At 45.9% G+C, this 17,671-nt stretch overlaps 1 protein-coding gene across 5 annotated transcripts in view; it reads left to right on the top strand.

The window, feature by feature from the left end:
- Positions 1-17,671, top strand: part of LOC137631182 (maternal embryonic leucine zipper kinase-like) — a 111,171-nt gene that overhangs the window by 44,983 nt on the left and 48,517 nt on the right. For all 5 annotated transcript variants that reach the window (XM_068362909.1, XM_068362910.1, XM_068362912.1 and 2 more), the window contains exon 7: positions 11,278-11,445. In XM_068362909.1, the coding sequence (XP_068219010.1) occupies positions 11,278-11,445 (168 nt within the window). The remainder of the gene's footprint in view (positions 1-11,277; positions 11,446-17,671) is intronic.

The following is a 17,671-nucleotide window of genomic DNA, read 5'->3' as shown; positions in this document are numbered from 1 at the left end:
ATTTTGGACTCGCCGCTTTAGGGAGGCATTCTTTGTCCGCGTCCTGGAATTCATCTACCTCCGGACTTTTGTCTGAGAAAGCCTGGGGTAGGTCAGTGTCGTCATCTGGAACCTGAGATGGTCCTGCCTCGGGAAACCCCGTCGCTTGTTCCTGTCTCTGAGCTTCCCTCGCCTTGAAATTCTTTGGAACAGATTTGGAATCTTTAGATTCCTTCTTAGGAGGAAAGCCTTTCTTCAGGGTCATAGTTTCCAAAGAAACTTGTGGTTCCTTAGGCTTCTGTGGTTCGGGAGATGTGATATCTTCCTCCTCGAGGGGGAGAGATACAAGGCGTTGATCCGGAAGAACAACTTCAATGGGTTTTGGGTCAAAGGGATGGATGGTAATCTCCCGAGGAGAACCAATGTCGCTGTTAGTACGTAGATAGATGCTGCGTGTGGTGGTGTTACATGCTTCATCCTCCTCTGCTTGGCCGTCATCCTGTCACCTGACTTGACCGGTGTTAAAGGGAGAGGTCCGGTAGGTGGGTCAGTGTCAGTGCCCTGTATCCCATTGGTGTTAGGTCAAGGTGGTGTTGATCTGAACACTGAAGGAACAGAACTTTGATCGAAATGAGGGTCAGGAGATCCAGTGCCGTGCGCGGATGTAGAGCGCGCACGTCTGCGATGTCCTCTTGTAGATAGTCTCCTCGATCTAGAGTGTTTGGAATGCTTAGATCGTAATCGTCTAGAGAGTGACGGTCTTTCGATCATGATCGTCTTGATTGCGAGTGCTTAGCGTAAGACTGAGCGCAAAGCTCGTGATCATGAGATGAGAGCGAAGCCTGTGATTGTAATCGCAAGCGTGATGCCTATGATCGTGATCGTGTGTCTCTAGAGGAGTGCGAAGTGGAACTTACGCTTGAGCGTGAAGCTCTTGATCTTGAGTGGTGTGCCCTAGATCGAGGGTGTCTAGAAGATTTATGCTCCTACTCGACCGACTCCCAGCAGAAGGTGGGCAAGGAGGAGCTTTGGGGAGCAATCCAGTGGTTTGGGAAGAAGACTCCCGAGCTCTTTTCCCTGCGGAGGCAGACTCCAGGAGGAGAGAGATCTCTTGGCTTTCTTCTTCCCAAACTTCTCTCACTAGGAGGCAGACCACTCCTCACAGGGTGAAGCCTGATCGCAGTGACCCACGGCCCTCCTCCGGCCGGCAGGAAACTACCGATGGGAGTCTGTGTCCATGGTGGTCATGAAAGTGCCGCAAGGGCGACCTTCACGACCAGGACAGGTATGCATAGGAGCGATAGGAGGAGGAGCACACTCGCACATGAAAAGAGAAAGGAAGCGCGTAAAGCAATGGTTGTATGTCTAATGGCGAGCCTTGGGAAGAGGCGGAGAGCGGACACGTCCGATCTCGACCAGCCAAAAGAGAAAAGTGAGGCTGCTCTGTAAAATTAGGACTGTGCTAAAGCCTCCATCTCTTATAATTTCTAAGGGCAAGCACATAGTCATCCTCCAAAGGAATAAGGTTATCTTTGATATTTGATGCAAAGCTTTACTTAAGTATAATTACATCCATTTTTTTCTACGAACCCAGGTTCTATAGTTTGTCATAGGCTTTCAGCATTTTTACCAGATTTTTTATCAAGTTCTTCCTAGGTTACAAGAGTCATATTTTTCCTTTTTGAGAATCAAAGCGCATGATATTCAAGATATTTTCCATAATTTAATTTCTTAACTTGGTGATACATTTTTAGGTATGGTGGAGGCTGCAGATCATTATTCAAATATAGTTTTGCTGAATGTCCCTTGTAAGAAGCCTTTTAAGAACATAGGAAGATTTATGCAAAAGGTCCTATAGCTTCAAAAGAGGGCTTGGTCTTGCTTAATTATCCTCTGACATTATTTCTAGTTAAGTTATTTTAGGTTTATGTAAGATGAGGTATTTCTCAATTTTGTTTGTAAAGTTGCAAAGGTTCAGTTTCTTTATTATAGCTTTAGATTGCTGCTGTTCAATCAGTTGCTGAGGTAGAGCCTAGTTTATAGTTCTGTACGTATTCATTTACAGTTCCTTCAACGGGGTTAGGAAATTCTCTTGTGAGAAAGTGAGAGATTTTGTGTAATTTTGTTGTTGACTTGACTGAAACTTATTCTATGCCTGTCTTTGCTAGGATGTTTTTAAATGTTGAAACGAGATTGTGTGTATGTTTAACCCTTTTACCCCCAAAGGACGTACTGGTACGTTTCACAAAACTCATCCCTTTACCCCCATGGATGTACTGGTACGTCCTTGCAAAAAAATGCTATAAAAATTTTTTTTATCATATTTTGGATAATTTTTTGAGAAAAATGCAGGCATTTTCCAAGAGAATGAGACCAACCTGACCTCTCTATGACAAAAATTAAGGCTGTTAGAGCAATTTAAAAGAAATATACTGCAAAATGTACTGGGGAAAAAATAACCCCTTGGGGATTAAGGGTTGGAAATTTCCAAAGAGCCTGGGGGTAAAAGGGTTAATGTAATGTTAGGTATGAATATTTGTATGCTGCATTGGTTGGCATTTAGTATATTGATTACACTTTTCCACCTTCTGGGGAATTGGCGATTCACCTCCTGATATAAAAGTAGGCTTCATGGAGATGAACAAGATTTTCGTTGTAAAATCAACTATGCATACATACATATACCATGGCACTTCCCCCAATTTTGGGGGGTAGCCGACATCAACAAAGAAACAAAAACAAAAAGGGGACCTCTACTCTCTACGTTCCTCCCAGCCTAACAAGGGACTCAACCGAGTTCAGCTGGTACTGCTAGGGTGTCACAGCCCACCCTCCCACATTATCCACCACAGATGAATCTTCATAATGCTGAATCCCCTACTGCTGCTATAATATTTATAATGCATTCAGTTCTTATCAGCTGACCGTCCTACTCTTTTTTGATGGTCATTAATTTAATATCAACTCAGAGCTTTAATTAACGCTGGTATAAGAATTATAGGAAAACTGAACTGATGGGGCAAGTTCATGCACTTTTCTACAGGGGTCTTAGTGCAATGGCTGTAACTGGAGGGCCAAGATGATGTGAAGGGTAGTATTTTTGTTTCTTATGTTTGTATTCCAAGGTTGTGAATTATGATTTGAAGGTAAGTATTGAAATAATTTTATTTGAAAAAATCCTGTTATTTTTACCATAAATATTTCATCATTAGCCTTGTTGTTACTCTATTCCTACTTTCTTATCTTTTTTACAAAGCTGACTGATATTTTGAGTGGATTTATTGGGTAAGGTTTAGTTCTGCATGATTTTGTGAATTGTTCAACCTTGTTTGTGAAAGGTTTAACGTTGGTGTAGAATAATTAGTGTATCATTGCTGATATAATTAGTTAACCATAATTTGCTTTACTCTATAAATTTTAATTTTTTTGCTAATACAGTAAGGTGGTTTGGGTTTCCTCTCCATTCCTTGTGAGACTGGAATGTGTCACTAATTAATTTTAACTCACTTGCAGTAACAAATTAAAAGCTTGTGTTTAATCGTACTGACCATAAAGCATACTCATGAACATTTTATTTTGAAAATAAAGGTAATGAAATTTGGCATTATATATTATATTGTTATTGGTACTATCACTTTATGATCATTGTCCTACATACATACATACATATACCAAGGCCCTTCCCCCAATTTTGGAGGGTAGCCGACATCAACAAAGAAACAAAAACAAAAAGGGGACCTCTACTCTCTACGTTCCTCCCAGCCTAACAAGGGACTCAACCGAGTTCAGCTGGTACTGCTAGGGTGTCACAGCCCACCCTCCCACATTATCCACCACAGATGAAGCTTCATAATGCTGAATCCCCTACTGCTGCTACCTCCGCGGTCATCTAAGGCATCGGAGGCAGTAGCAGGGCCTACCGGAACTGCGTCACAATCGCTCGCCATTCATTACTATTTCATTGTCCTATCCAGACAAAAAGTTTCCCTCCCCAAAGTTTTATTCGATCATTTGTTGACCGCTTTATGCTTGCAACTTTTTTCTTAAGTATGCCAAAAGTTTAATGCATATGGTATATAAAGAAAATATCATGTAAGTGGTGTTTATAACTTTTGATCATATGAATACAATACTCTATATAATTGTATAGCTCTTATCACATGTGATGATTTTCTTAGTTTTTTACACTTCACTTTTATCATATAATTTTTTTATTTAAAGTAGGTACTTTAGCCTACTAATGGCTAATAAGTAATTAATCTGAAGAGTTGATGGAAGAACCTTAGCAAGCGCATAATAATGTATAAAATTTATATGCACACTTATTGCAAATAAATTCCCCTATGTATGTAAAAACTTTAAAATACTTTTGTATAATTTTTGAGTAGTTAGAATGTATCCCCACTAGTAACTTATAATTGCATATCTGATCAATCAGCTTTAAACAATTAGTTATCTCAATCATACTGTCGTGAATTTCACTTCGACAAATATATATTAAGTTCTAAGCCCGATGTTAAGGGCGGATAGCAAGACCTTGAAGAGGTAAGACTCCCAAACCCTTCCAGGAATCAACAAAATACAGCTACACTTTAACAATTTTATTGCAAAAATAATTATTTTATGAATAGAACTTACCTGGCAGTTATATATATATATAGCTGAGTCTCTGACTGCGGCAGAATTAAATCGAAAATCGCGGCAACCGCCTTGTGGTGGTTGTGTGGTTAGATGGTTAACAACCCTTACAGGGTGGTACTTGGAATCATTCCCATTTTCTGTTCCTCAGATTATCTCTGCCGGCCGGATCGACAACATCGTTGGTCCGCCTTTCAGAGTTTTTCGGATCGCTTTCCCTTCATCGCCTTTTTGGACTTCGTTTTTGGTGAAGTACACTGTGTTGGGATTTGGCAATCGTGTTGTTTTTGTTTTTTGTCTTTTTTCCTTTATTATCATGAGTGAGAAAATTCATTATCGTGTTTGTTCGAATGATATTTGCAAGGTGAGGTTGCCGAAACTTTCGGTTGACCCTCACACTATCTGTATGGGTTGCAGGGGATTTGAATGTGCTTTAGATAATAAATGCAAGGAATGCGAGGTTTTAAGTGATAATGATTGGTTAGCTATGCAGCGCTATGTGCGCAAACTCGAGATTGATAGAGTTAGAAGAGCTAAATCAAAGTCAAAGTCTGCTAGTGAGCCTAGCTTAGATTTATCTATTGACCCTTTGCTTGTAACCCCTTTGGAAGGTATTCCTTCCCCATATGTAGTGGCTCCTGCCCCTTCTACAGGACCTGTGCCTACGGATGACCCTGGGTATGCTAAATTAGCTGCTGAATTGGAGGCCATTAAAGCACAGTTGGAGGCCTTTAAAGGTAAGGGTGTTGGTGAAATTAGTGCTTGTGAAAGTGCAGTGGAGGTGGCGACTGATCGAATCTGTCATACCCCTAGGTCTAGACCTCTACCAAGCTCCCAGGACCAAGGGAGAAGGTACGTCGAAAGCCGAAAGGGGGTGAGAGGTGCTTATCCTCGGTCAGTCGTCGCCTCAGACAGTCCTGTTGCGATCTCCCAGGCTGCTCTTGACCGCCGTAGGAAAGGCGTGTCGGATACGTTTGTGTCTTCGCCTGATCGTTCTCCCAGACGTAATTGGCGTTACGAATCAAGACCTATGAAGAGAGGGTGGAACCGGGACGTGCAGTCTCGTTCTCCCTCTCCCGGTTCGAGTAGCAGAGACCATGATCCTTCGGAAGACGATTTCGATGTTCCTGTTAAAAGGGCGAAACAGAGAGTCCTTAGCCCAGTTAATCCTGCTAGACTCCCTGCTTCTTCTGCCAGCGCTCCCAGTCAAGCCGTACGACAACTGCCGTCTTCGGCACCGCGAGAGCCAGCGGAGGATGCTAAAGCTTTCATGGTTGTTATGCAGGAACAACTTTCATCGTTAGTTAAAGCTTTCAGCCACCCTTCTCAGTCCGTCAGACGTAAGGACGTCTCTTTGCCTGTTAAGAGATCTTCTTCTAAGAGAGATTTTAGTATCTCTCCCAAGAAACCTCTGCGCACTTCGTCGGCCGTACGACAACGTGCACCCTCTTCATCGGCACGCTGCCAGGAATTTCCTTCCCCCCCCTCCCGCCGCCAGGACGATACTGCCTCTCGTTCTCGGCGCCGTGACGATTCCGTTTCCCTTTCGAAACACCTGGACGTTACTGCCTCGTTTCTTAGGAAACAGGATGAATGCAGTCTGCATTTTCAAGGCTGCGGCAGCCTGCATCTTCAGGACGCTTCCGTTTCTCGTCATCGTGACGATACTGCCTCTCGTCATTGTGACGATACCGCTGCTCGTCATCGTGACGATACCGCCTCTCGCCGACTGGATGTTAGCGGCGCTCGGCGCCAGGATTCAAACAGCTCTCGCTGCCAGACTGCTGGCAGCCCAACTCTTCGGGATGTTATCTTTGAGCAGGACCTCGAAGATATTTCGGAAGAGGAAGAAAAACCTGCCGACTCTTCTAGCGATTACAAGGTTCTTTCTCGCTCTCTTTTGGAACTTTATGGGGAGGCATTTCAACCTTCGGCCCCTCGTTCTCCTCAGTCTCAATTTACCAAGAAGAAAGCTACTAAGACTTCGGCCTTCATCAAAATGAAACTTTCAATTTTGGCCAGGAAAGCTCTCGCTAAAGTGGGTGATTGGATGGAGGAACGGAGACAAGCTGTTAAGACCACCTTTTCTTTTCCACCGTCCCGGCTCGCTTCCAAGGCCGGTATGTGGTATGAGACAGGGGAACCTTTGGGGTTAGAAGTGCCTTCCTCCTCCCAAGGTGACTTCTCGGCTCTTGTGGACTCGGCAAGAAGGCATGCTTTAAACTCTGCCAAGGTGATGTGGTCCATGTCGGAGCTTGATCACCTCGTCAAGGGAATTTTCAGGGTTTTCGAGGTTTTCAGCTTCCTGGACTGGTCTCTCGAGACTCTGGCCAGGAAGTCTGAACTCCTGGAGGACAAGAAGGACCTGACGAGTATCATGTCCTGCATGGACAAAGCTCTAAGGGATGGAGCTAATGAATTGGCTTCCCTTTTCTCTGCAGGGGTCTTAAAGAAGAGGGCCCTTTTGTGCTCCTTCACCTCTAGATCTGTGACTGTTGCCCAGAAGTCGGAGCTGCTTTACGCCCCTTTTTCTCGTCATCTTTTTCCTGAAGCTCTGGTCAGAGATATCTCACTTTCTCTGGCTCAGAAGGCTACTCAGGACCTTTTGTCTCGGTCGGCTAGAAAGACTTTACCTGTTGCTCTTGCTCCTCTGAAGAAGGAGGAGAAGAAGTTTCAACAGCCCTTTCGGGGCATGATCTTCTCGAGAGCGGATTTTAGGGGGAGAAGACAAGAGTCAGGGCCAAGGACCAGCAGGGGTGCGTTTAGGCCTCGGTCCAAAAAATGAGATGGAAGTCCTCCAGACACCAGTAGGGGCAAGACTGTCTCGTTTTTGGCAGTCTTGGGGAAGGAGAGGGGCGGACACCTGGTCCCTCTCAGTCGTCAAGGAAGGTTACAAGATCCCCTTTTTAAAGAAACCACCTTTCTCAAACTCTCCCCTGGCCTTAAAGGCTCAGTACACCGACGCGGGGAAACGAGAGGCTCTTCTGGAGCTAGTCGACCAGATGTTGGTCAAGGGAGCAATAGAGCCAGTTCAAGACCTCGCCTCACCAGGCTTTTACAATCGCCTGTTTCTGGTTCCCAAGAACTCGGGTGGATGGAGACCAGTCCTAGATGTCAGCTCTCTGAACGCCTTCGTGGAGAAAACAAAGTTCTCCATGGAGACGACTCAGTCAGTGCTGGCTGCAGTTCGTCCAGGAGACTGGATGGTTTCTCTCGACCTACAGGACGCTTATTTTCACGTCCCCATTCATCCGTCTTCGAGGAGATATCTGAGGTTTGTGTTCCAGGGCAAGTGCTTCCAGTTCAGGGCACTTTGCTTCGGTCTCAGCACAGCTCCCCAAGTCTTCACCAGACTTATGGCGAATGTGGCAGGCTGGTTACACCAGGAGGGGATAAGGGTCTCCTATCTAGACGACTGGCTGATCCGGTCGCAGTCGAAAGAGAAATGTCTGGAGGACCTAATGAAGACTTATACGATCACTCAGGACCTGGGACTCATCGTCAACTGGGGGAAGTCTCAGACCGAGCCGAATCAGACTACAGTATTCTCTATTTGGGGATAGTTCTGAATTCAGTTCTTTTTCAGGCTTCTCCCTCCCAGGAGAGGCAGACCAGGTGCCTGGACAAAGTCAAAGACTTTTTGAGGAAGCAGGAATGCTCAGCGAAGGAGTGGATGAGTCTGCTGGGAACTCTATCCTCCCTGGAGCAGTTTGTCCCTTTGGGGAGACTGCACCTAAGGCCTCTGCAACACTTCCTCGCAAAGGTTTGGAACAGAAAGATCCAGGAGGACACTTTTTCTTTTCCGATCCCGACAGAGATCAAGGATCTTTTAATGTGGTGGCTGGACCCAGCTCTGTTGGGAAGAGGGATCTCCTTGTTCAAGAAGAACCCCGACCTAGTGTTATTCTCAGACGCGTCCGAGTCAGGCTGGGGAGCAACACTAGGGAACAAAGAGGTCTCAGGTATTTGGGAAGGGAGTCAGGTCAGTTGGCATATCAACAGGAAGGAGTTGATGGCCATTTTGTTAGGGCTCAAGGCCTTCAAAACCTCGGTCTCGGGAAAGACTGTGGAGATCAATTCCGACAACACCACAGCTCTCGCGTACATAAGGAAGCAAGGGGGAACTCACTCCCTCTCTCTGTTCTCAACTGCGAGAGAGCTTCTCCTCTGGGCGAACGAGAACGAGACCCAGCTGTTGACAAGGTTTGTTCAAGGGCAGAGAAACATCAGGGCAGACATGCTCAGCAGGAGGGGACAGGTCCTTCCTACAGAGTGGACTCTCAATCCGCATGTCTGTCGGAGCCTCTGGAAGTTGTGGGGCAGACCAGTAATAGACCTTTTCGCCTCCGGTCTAAACAAGAGGATCCCGAACTACTGCTCCCTAGTACCGGACGAGGAAGCTGTTGCAGTGGACGCCTTCTTGATGGATTGGACGGAGCTGGACATGTATGCCTTTCCCCCGTTCAAGATCATCAATCTGGTTGTCAGGAAGTTCGCTCTCTTCGATTCGGGACGAATGACCCTAGTGGCTCCATTCTGGCCTGCGAGGGAATGGTTCACCGAAGTGGTAGGGTTACTGATGGACTTTCCAAGAAGACTCCCGGCAAGTCCAGATCTTCTCAGACAACCCCACTTCGAGAGATTTCACCAAAACCCCCTCGCTCTCAATCTGACTGCCTTCAGACTGTCGAGAAGCTCGTTAGATCTCGAGGCTTTTCGGCACAAGCGGCGAAAGCTATTGCCAGGGCAAGGAGGATCTCTTCACAAAGAGTCTACCAGTCAAAGTGGGAGACCTTTAGAGCTTGGTGCAGGAGGCGCAAGGTTTCCTCGTCCTCTACCTCTCTGAGCCAGATTGCAGACTTTCTTTTGTACCTCAGGCAGGATGCTAAGCTGGCTGTATCTACCATTAAAGGATACAGGAGCATGCTCTCAACCGTCTTTAGGCATAGAGGCTTAGGGTTATCTCAGAATAAGGACTTGCAGGACCTCATTAGGTCTTTTGAGACAACGAAGCAGGTGCACTTAAGGCCCCCTTCTTGGAACCTGGATGTGGTGCTTAAGTTTCTGTGCTCCAAGAAGTTTGAGCCTATCTCGCAAGCTTCTCTGCGAGATGTAACTAAGAAAACCCTCTTCCTTTTGTCTCTAGCGACTGCCAGGAGGATCAGCGAGGTCCAGGCAATCGAGAAGCGTGTAGGCTTCACCCTAAATGGAGCGGTTTGTTCCTTGAGGTTCGACTTTCTCGCCAAGAATGAGAACCCTTCGAAACCCTGGCCTAGGACTTTTGAAGTCCCTAACCTCACGGATCTAGTAGGTCAGGAACAGGAAAGCCTCCTCTGCCCGGTTAGGGCTCTCAAGGCGTATTTGGCTCACACTAAGAGCGTGAGGGGTGCTTCCAACTCCTTATGGTGTTCAGTGAAGGATCCTCAAAAACCCCTGTCAAAGAACGCTTTGTCCTTTTTCCTGAGGGAAACTATTAGGGAAGCCCACCTCTTTTGTGAGGAAGAAAACTTCGCCCTGTTAAAAGTACGGGCTCACGAAGTAAGGGCCATTGCTGCTTCGCTGGCATATCGGAAAAATATGTCAGTTAAGCAGATCATGGACGCAACGTTCTGGAGGAGCAACTCTGTCTTCGCTTCTCATTACCTCAGAGAGGTAAGAGTGGACTATGATAAGTGTTATACCTTGGGCCCATACGTAGCTGCGGCTTCTGTATTAGGCAAAGGAGTTACTACCCCCACTCAACCTTAGTTTATGTACTTGTATATGGGTTTGTGTTTTTTTTTTGGTTGTCTGAGGTCCTCGTCCTGTGGTACGGTTCCCTCAGTCCAGATAGATAGTTTATATCTATTTCTGCAAGGTTAGATGGTTAGCTTTAGTAAGGTTGCAGGTTTTTTATATGGGAAGGTAGTTTTCTGAAGTCTAGTCAAGTTGTTGGTCCTACCCCTTTGACAGACTCGATTGAGTTGTTTGCAGCGTAGCGGGTCTACTCCTGGCTGAACACTCCTAAGGGAAAGCGACTCTAGAGGCAGTTACCTTTGAAGTCAGCTACCTTAGCAGGTAAGGAATCAAGGTGTTTGTTCTCCTACAACTCTTTTGTTGTTTCCCCAACTATGTTTTTTCTGTCTGTTTCCCTCCTCCAAATGTGTGAATCAGCTATATATATATAACTGCCAGGTAAGTTCTATTCATAAAAATGGAGTTTTTATGATAAAACAAAGTTTTATGAATACTTACCTGGCAGTTATATATATATTTTAAAGCCCACCCACCTCCCCTCAGGAGACAGGTCGGGCAAAGATAATCTGAGGAACAGAAAATGGGAATGATTCCAAGTACCACCCTGTAAGGGTTGTTAACCATCTAACCACACAACCACCACAAGGCGGTTGCCGCGATTTTCGATTTAATTCTGCCGCAGTCAGAGACTCAGCTATATATATATATAACTGCCAGGTAAGTATTCATAAAACTTTGTTTTATCATAAAAACTCCATTTTAAAAAAGGGAATAACAACAAAACATTTACACAGCATACTAAATGAAATGTCTGACTCAAAATAAGAAAAAATGCACACAATTTCGGCAATACATACAGTGACAGTTTGCACCAGTAGTCACAAATTTTGATGTTTTATACCTGTAACTTTTCTTTTTTTTTAGGCTGGTATTTATGAAAAGCCCGAATGGTTAAGTAGCGGAAGTCGCAACCTTCTTTCGTTAATGCTTCAGGTTGACCCTAAACGGAGAATATTAGTAACTGATCTTTTAAACCACCCATGGATTATGCAAGGACAGCCTCATGGTATTGATCCCACTTCGAGGTATAAGGTATGAACTTGATATTTTAGTGGTTTAAGGTTTCAAGTTATGGGGCACACACTTACTACTGTATGTCCTCATTTGCATAAGTAAGTGTTTTCATAAACAAAATTTTGGTAGATTAATTATAATTATTCAGTGAAAATTTTTTATGTTTTAACAGAAAATCAAATTTATAAATATATATACATAAAAAAATGAAAAAGGGAGTCATTTGCAAGACATTCATCTAGTCAATTGAATAAAAATGTCTAATGAAAGAACAAAAGTCCTGTAATTCTGTTGAAAGTGGGAAAAAATTTAAATTTCTTAAGTGTGAAATGGGGGTTAGGTAGTGGCCATCTCCTCACGCATGTTTGTTAAATGTGATAGTCTTATTTACTGCCTTTCATTCATTTGCGTCTCATATTTGGTGATCAGGTGATTCGGACGTGGTAAGAGATCTTCATCATGAGTACTTGTTTGTTACACTGCCACTATCAAAGGCGAAAATAAACCAATTTAGATGAAATTCATAGAATGACAAAAAGTTTTTGTCTTCCCATGCAAAGGCAATTTTTTCTGTTCTAAATTAATTTTTTGCCCTTCCCAAGGAAGGAACTTATTTTACCCCTGAATTTAAAGAAAAATTTAAGCCCTCCTTATTGGATATAGTACACACACACACACACTCTCTCTCTCTCTCTCTCTCTCTCTCTCTCTCTCTCTCTCTCTCTCTCTCTCTCTCTCTCTCTCTCTCTCTCTTTTTTTGCTCCTATAAGGCTTTTTTTTTTTTCTCTAGAATAGGGATGTGACTTTAGTGGCTATTGAATTGGTAACAAGATAGTTAGTTAATGACTAACAAGATAGTTAGTTAATGACTACTGGTGTGGGGGAAAATCCCTGCACACCCGCATGTCACAGAATAATCACTTTTCTAGGGGTGCAGTGGGTACAGACATATTGTTGCACTGCTCTCGCAACTGAGGGATCTTTTTTTTACATTTATTTGTAATAATTGTTGCCTTTTATTTGTTCCCATACTAACGAACCTTCCGTTATTTATATGGATTATCTTTCACCGGCAGCTAAAGGTAGCCATTAGACTTTAATTGGGAGATGGCAACCTTGCCTAACCGCTTGTGCGGGTTGGCTGAGGGGTACCCAGCCGCCTCTATATACTGTATACTCTTACAGCAGTGAGAGACATCATTTTTTCTTTTAACTCGGTACAGATCGGACGTGTCCGATCTCCTCTTGATTGTCATTGGACTTTTTCAATTCTGCTTCTCCTTTTCCGGTGTGCTTGTCTTTTCTTGCGATCGCCTTCATCATGCAAACTTGTCCAGGGTGTGAGGGTGCTGCGTGCGGGACCTTCATGACGTCGGAGGACGACCCGTACTCTTTGTGTCTGGCTTGCCAAGGGCATCGATGGGAGCAGGGTTTGCCTTGCGCAGTGTGTAGGGAGTGGTCTGCTTAGGAAGAAGACGAAGAAGCATGACCGTTCTCCCTCGGGCGAGTAGAGCGCGTTTTTCTCGCACCCCCAAATCTCCCTCAAAAGTTCCTCGCTCTCGCTCTCACAAGGGACGATCGAGTAGGAGTACAGATCGATTAACTCCTTGGCAACCCGGGGGTACTGAGAGGGTTGTTGCTTCCTCCAGAGGAGCAACTTCTCCTCCTGCTGCTGGAGGGCCATTCTCCCTTTCAGATTTGCTGCAGGTGTGGTCGTCCTTAGGGATTTCGGGACCCCTTTCGAAGGAGGAGCTGCTGCGCCTTCTTCAGTATGGTGCCAGGAAAGACCCTTCTCCGGAACCGTTGACATCTCACGCTGTGGAACTTTGCGAGGTCCATCTGTTGCCTTCTCCTGGCCCTTCCACGCGTGGACGAGGTGATCGCGTGGGTTCGCCTCTCCAACGGCCCCCTGCTAACGACGAACCCTCTCTCCATCCTGAGACCTTGTTGTTCCCTAACCCTCCACCCTTTACTTCTCCACAAAGGAACCCGCAGGTTGCAAGTGTAAATCTTCCGGGGACCAGCGCGAAAGGACAAGGATCACCATCGTCTCGCCCTTCTGGCCTTTCTTCCCCTGATTGCCATTCGCGACGATCGGAAGATCTTATGGATCGCAGGTCATCATGATCCAAGTGCTCTTCTTCTAGAAGGCACCCACGGTCACGAGACCGCAGGTCTCAACGCTCTCCTTGGGGCGTTCCTCTTCACGAGGACGAATCTTACGATCACGTTCTACATCCACTATAAAAAAATTCATACCCTGCTCCAATCTCTGGTTTTATTTCCCTTCCATCTTGTCTCCTGCACACAAAATCTGGACTTTCCGCTTCTCCACTTCTCCACCATATCGGTAACTTCTAATAGAATTTGGGGCTCGCTTCTGTAACTGCATTCGCCCACTTTTAGTAGCCCTTGCCTATTTCTCGCAGAGTTAGGGCGATGTATCTGCGCGTCACCTACGGGGTACTCCCTAGCGGTCATCAGTTCATCTACAACGGCTTCCATTTCATGAGTTTTGGTTGAGATTTTCAGAACCAGATGCCCCTCCTGACGTTAACCCTCCCTATTTATCCGGGCTTGGGACTAGCACCTAGCAGGGCAAGCTATCTTGTAATGTTTATATATATACTTTAGGCCTTTCTTTACAGTGAGTGTTGCTGTTTGTGTGACAGCATAGTACGGCAGCTTCTCAAGGGCGGAGAACCTTCTCTTGCGATCTTCCCCCCTTGGACAACAGATAACTCCTAGGCTGGTAGCCTTTCGAGTGACTCGGCCTTTGCTGCATGGGAGTTGTCATCATTTTGTTGCTCCTTCTCTGTTCGGGTTTTAATGTTGCTCTCCTCCCTACGAATTCTTGTAGGAAAACTGCTTGTGGCCTTCACAGAGCTTGACTTCGGTCTTGCTCTTTCTCGTTGACATCGTTGCTTTCCCTCGTTTCATGGGCGGCCGGCAGATCCTCTGCGAGGGAACACCTTCCCTGTTCGCGGGTTAGGTTGTTTTCCGGAATGGTTTTCTTCAGTAATTAAGCTGAAATAATTACTGTTTGTAATTTAATATTTTCAGCTCTCAATGGCACACTCTTCTTGCGGCAATGGGCCAACGGCCATTCTTAGCTGGCGGAGGGAGTGCATAACCTTTAATCTTGTCCGCTCACCCTCTAGGAACCCCCTTTCCTCCGGAGAGTTGAGTGGTTCTCGCAAATATTAAGTTTTGTCGGCGGAATTGATTAATTATAGATTTTATTTTTTTAACGCTGCTGCTCTCCTTCCCCCAACAATCTCAGCAGGCGAAGGGAGTGCGCAGTCTTTAATATGTTTCTGTTCTCTTGGGAGACTCCTCTCCTATCTGCGGATTAGGTGCTCCTCCTGAGTGAGTTATTCTTTCATAATTTTTTTATAATCCTCAGCTAGCAATGCTGTACTTCTTTGTTCGGCTAAGACAGCCGACATAGAAGAGGAGAGCCGTTCATTGTTGTGGAATCTTTGTCCCCTATGCCGTCACAGTCCTGTTTAAATGCGCTTGTGGCAGCTCCAGATCAGCTCGCTGACTTTGACCTTTCTTTTATGAAGATGAGGTCCCTTGCAAGAGGGCGTAGGAACGAAAGCAGTAGCATTCTGGGCTCCTTCCGGTGTTCTAGTCCGGTGATCACTTTGGGGTGAACCCAGAAACCAGCTTCGGCTATGTTTCACGGGTAGCGCTCGATGCAGACCTTCAACTTGAACAATGCTTGTTGACGGGAATTAGATAGTGCTGCCTGTAGGTTTGCCTTCATGGGTTGGACAACTTTCCCTTCTGAGGGAGAAGTAACCTCCCCGGGTGTTGGGCTGCTCTCTCTTCCAAGGGAGAACCTCCCTTCATCAGCTTCTGTCTAGCAACCTTTCTGCTTTCGGGGAGAATTGCTGACTGCTACATCTTATCGCATCAGTTGAAGTTTTGTCGCCAAAGACTATGCTCTCCCCCATGCTGAGCCGACCCATCTGTTGGGGATGGAGCAAATTCCGAGGCGAGTCTCTTCTGCGGGTGGTCTCCTCACTCGCTCGCGAGTGAGAACCCCCCTAGAGACCATTCTTCGAGAAACCTATGTTTTTCTCTTCTGACTCAGTCGGACAGGTTCAGTCTCTGGAGGTACTGCACAGACGTTCCCTTCCGGGGTTTTGTCAGACTTCGGAATTTATTACTCCTTGCCACCCTAGATGTCCCCCCCCCCACGGTAATGAGGTGTCTCTTCAACCCTGTCAAGGACTGTTGTGCCGCTCCTTCGGGCTCTGGTCACTAGTCAGCTGTTAGTCTCTCGCCACCTGCTCGTCATTCGTCTCGGACGATCGTCACTCATCGTCTCGTGACCTTCACACCTCGTGAGATCGCCAGTATTTATCTCACTTCTGTCAGGCTCGTGCTTGTCACTCATTAGCTGCTCACGGTTCGCCTTCAGGTCATTGTCTTATCCTGCTTCGCTTGTTTGTCACTCGTCACCGTGACTTTCTCCTCTCGTCTCAACCCTTGCCTAGATTGTCCTTTTAGAGAGCTTCTCTATTCACTTTGTGACTCGCCTCGTTCTCTCGCCATTGTGAGATCATCATCGACAGCCTAAGTGTTTCTTGACACTCGCCTGGTTATTTGGACTCTCCTTTGACTTCCTGTTCGCCAGCTTTGCTACATTCACCACTCACTCTTCACTCTCCGACTGCTCGTCACTTGCCAGCTGTTCATGGTTCATCAGCTGCTCGTCATTCTCCGATCAGTACCTGGATGGGTGACCGCCTGGGAATACCAGATACTGTTGGCAACCAACTGCTTGTTGACCATCAGCTTCTCGTTGTCCGTCAGCTGCTCGTCCGCCAGCGGCTCGTTGTTTGCCAGTAGCTCTTCGTTCGCCAGCGGCTTGTCGTTCGTTTGCTGCTTGGCGCTTTACCAGCTGCTCGGCGTTTCGCCGCCTTCTCGACGATCTCCAGCTGCCCGTCATTTGTCAGTTCCTTGGCATTCACTATCACCTCGTTGCCCGTCAGTTTGCCATCTCCTGTTAACGTGCGACCGCCATTCAGTTACCTTCCAGGTTCCTGGGTTCCAGCAACCTCCGATAGCTTCCTGGTAGCGGGTAGAATCATCGACGTCCAGCGGAAAATCTTGGATGCCTTATCCCTTGGGGGGGGGAGATTTTCTCCTACTTCTTTCTTCGGAGATCGTCTCTGGGAAGAATCGCAGATCTCTTATGGCTGTGATCCTCACTTCAAGCATGTACTGTACTCTGCTCTTCCTAGCGAGACTCTCTTGCTCTCTGCGTCTTACGCAAAGCGTTCTACTGCTATGGCTTCCTTGATCACTCATAAAGTTTCTAAGCGATACTTCTCTTGTAGGTGACACAGATCTTCAATAGGGGACCCAGGGAACCTTCATTTTTCTGCAAGTTGCACTTCTCGAGTAGCGCTTACCATGGCTTGCAGTTGAAGGAGTTTAGCACACATTCCCCTCCTGGAACCTAATCCAGCTCTCACCTTCGTTAAGACAGGTAAAGCACAAATGCTTAATACCTTTCTTGCCACTGAGAACTTTTTGTTCACCCAAGTACCATGCTATTGGTTTCTTGAGGCATCCATGGGCTCGCCAGTTCTTGTCTGCACCCTCAAACATTCATCGCACCATGATCTTGACTGTTATCACTTCTACTATTACTAGTGGGCTAGTAGTAGAGACTAGGTCGCCTCTTCTGCTCCCTGTCTCTTCCTTTTGGTACATGGTTACTTTACAAGTTGGCATCTTCATTGAATGAACGAGGTTCCTTATTTGCACATGCCCCCTCCTATACGCCATCACAAGGCAGGTAGAACACAGTTCAACTCAGCAGTTGCCGCAATAGATGTCTTCCGACCAATCGCCTCTGCCTCCTCACTGATGACTCGGAATGAATCTTGTAAACGTAATCCTTTGGGGTTTTTTGTTTCCCCTTTCTCCACAAGTTCAAGAATTTGTTGGATCTCTTTCATAGTTCTTAGGCCAATTCCATGGATCCTCTTCTCAGCCTTTCTTACCTGCATCAGGAGTCATAACCTCATGGGGTTTTTAACCCCCTTCTTCCTTCTCACTGTTCCAGCAGTCTTTTCTCGTTAGAAGACTCGTTTCCCCTAGTGACGTAGATCCTTAGAGATCCTAATCCCTTGACCTTGATCTTTGGAAACAGGCAATCAGACTCGTCCCGCCCAGTTGACTCATCTGCAACTCACTATGGAGATCCCGAAAAAACCCCTTC

Source organism: Palaemon carinicauda, chromosome 39 (assembly GCF_036898095.1).
Source record: "Palaemon carinicauda isolate YSFRI2023 chromosome 39, ASM3689809v2, whole genome shotgun sequence".
Taxonomy (NCBI): domain Eukaryota; kingdom Metazoa; phylum Arthropoda; class Malacostraca; order Decapoda; family Palaemonidae; genus Palaemon; species Palaemon carinicauda.
The sequence above is the reverse complement of the archived record's forward strand: the minus strand, read 5'-3'. Positions and strand labels throughout refer to the sequence as shown.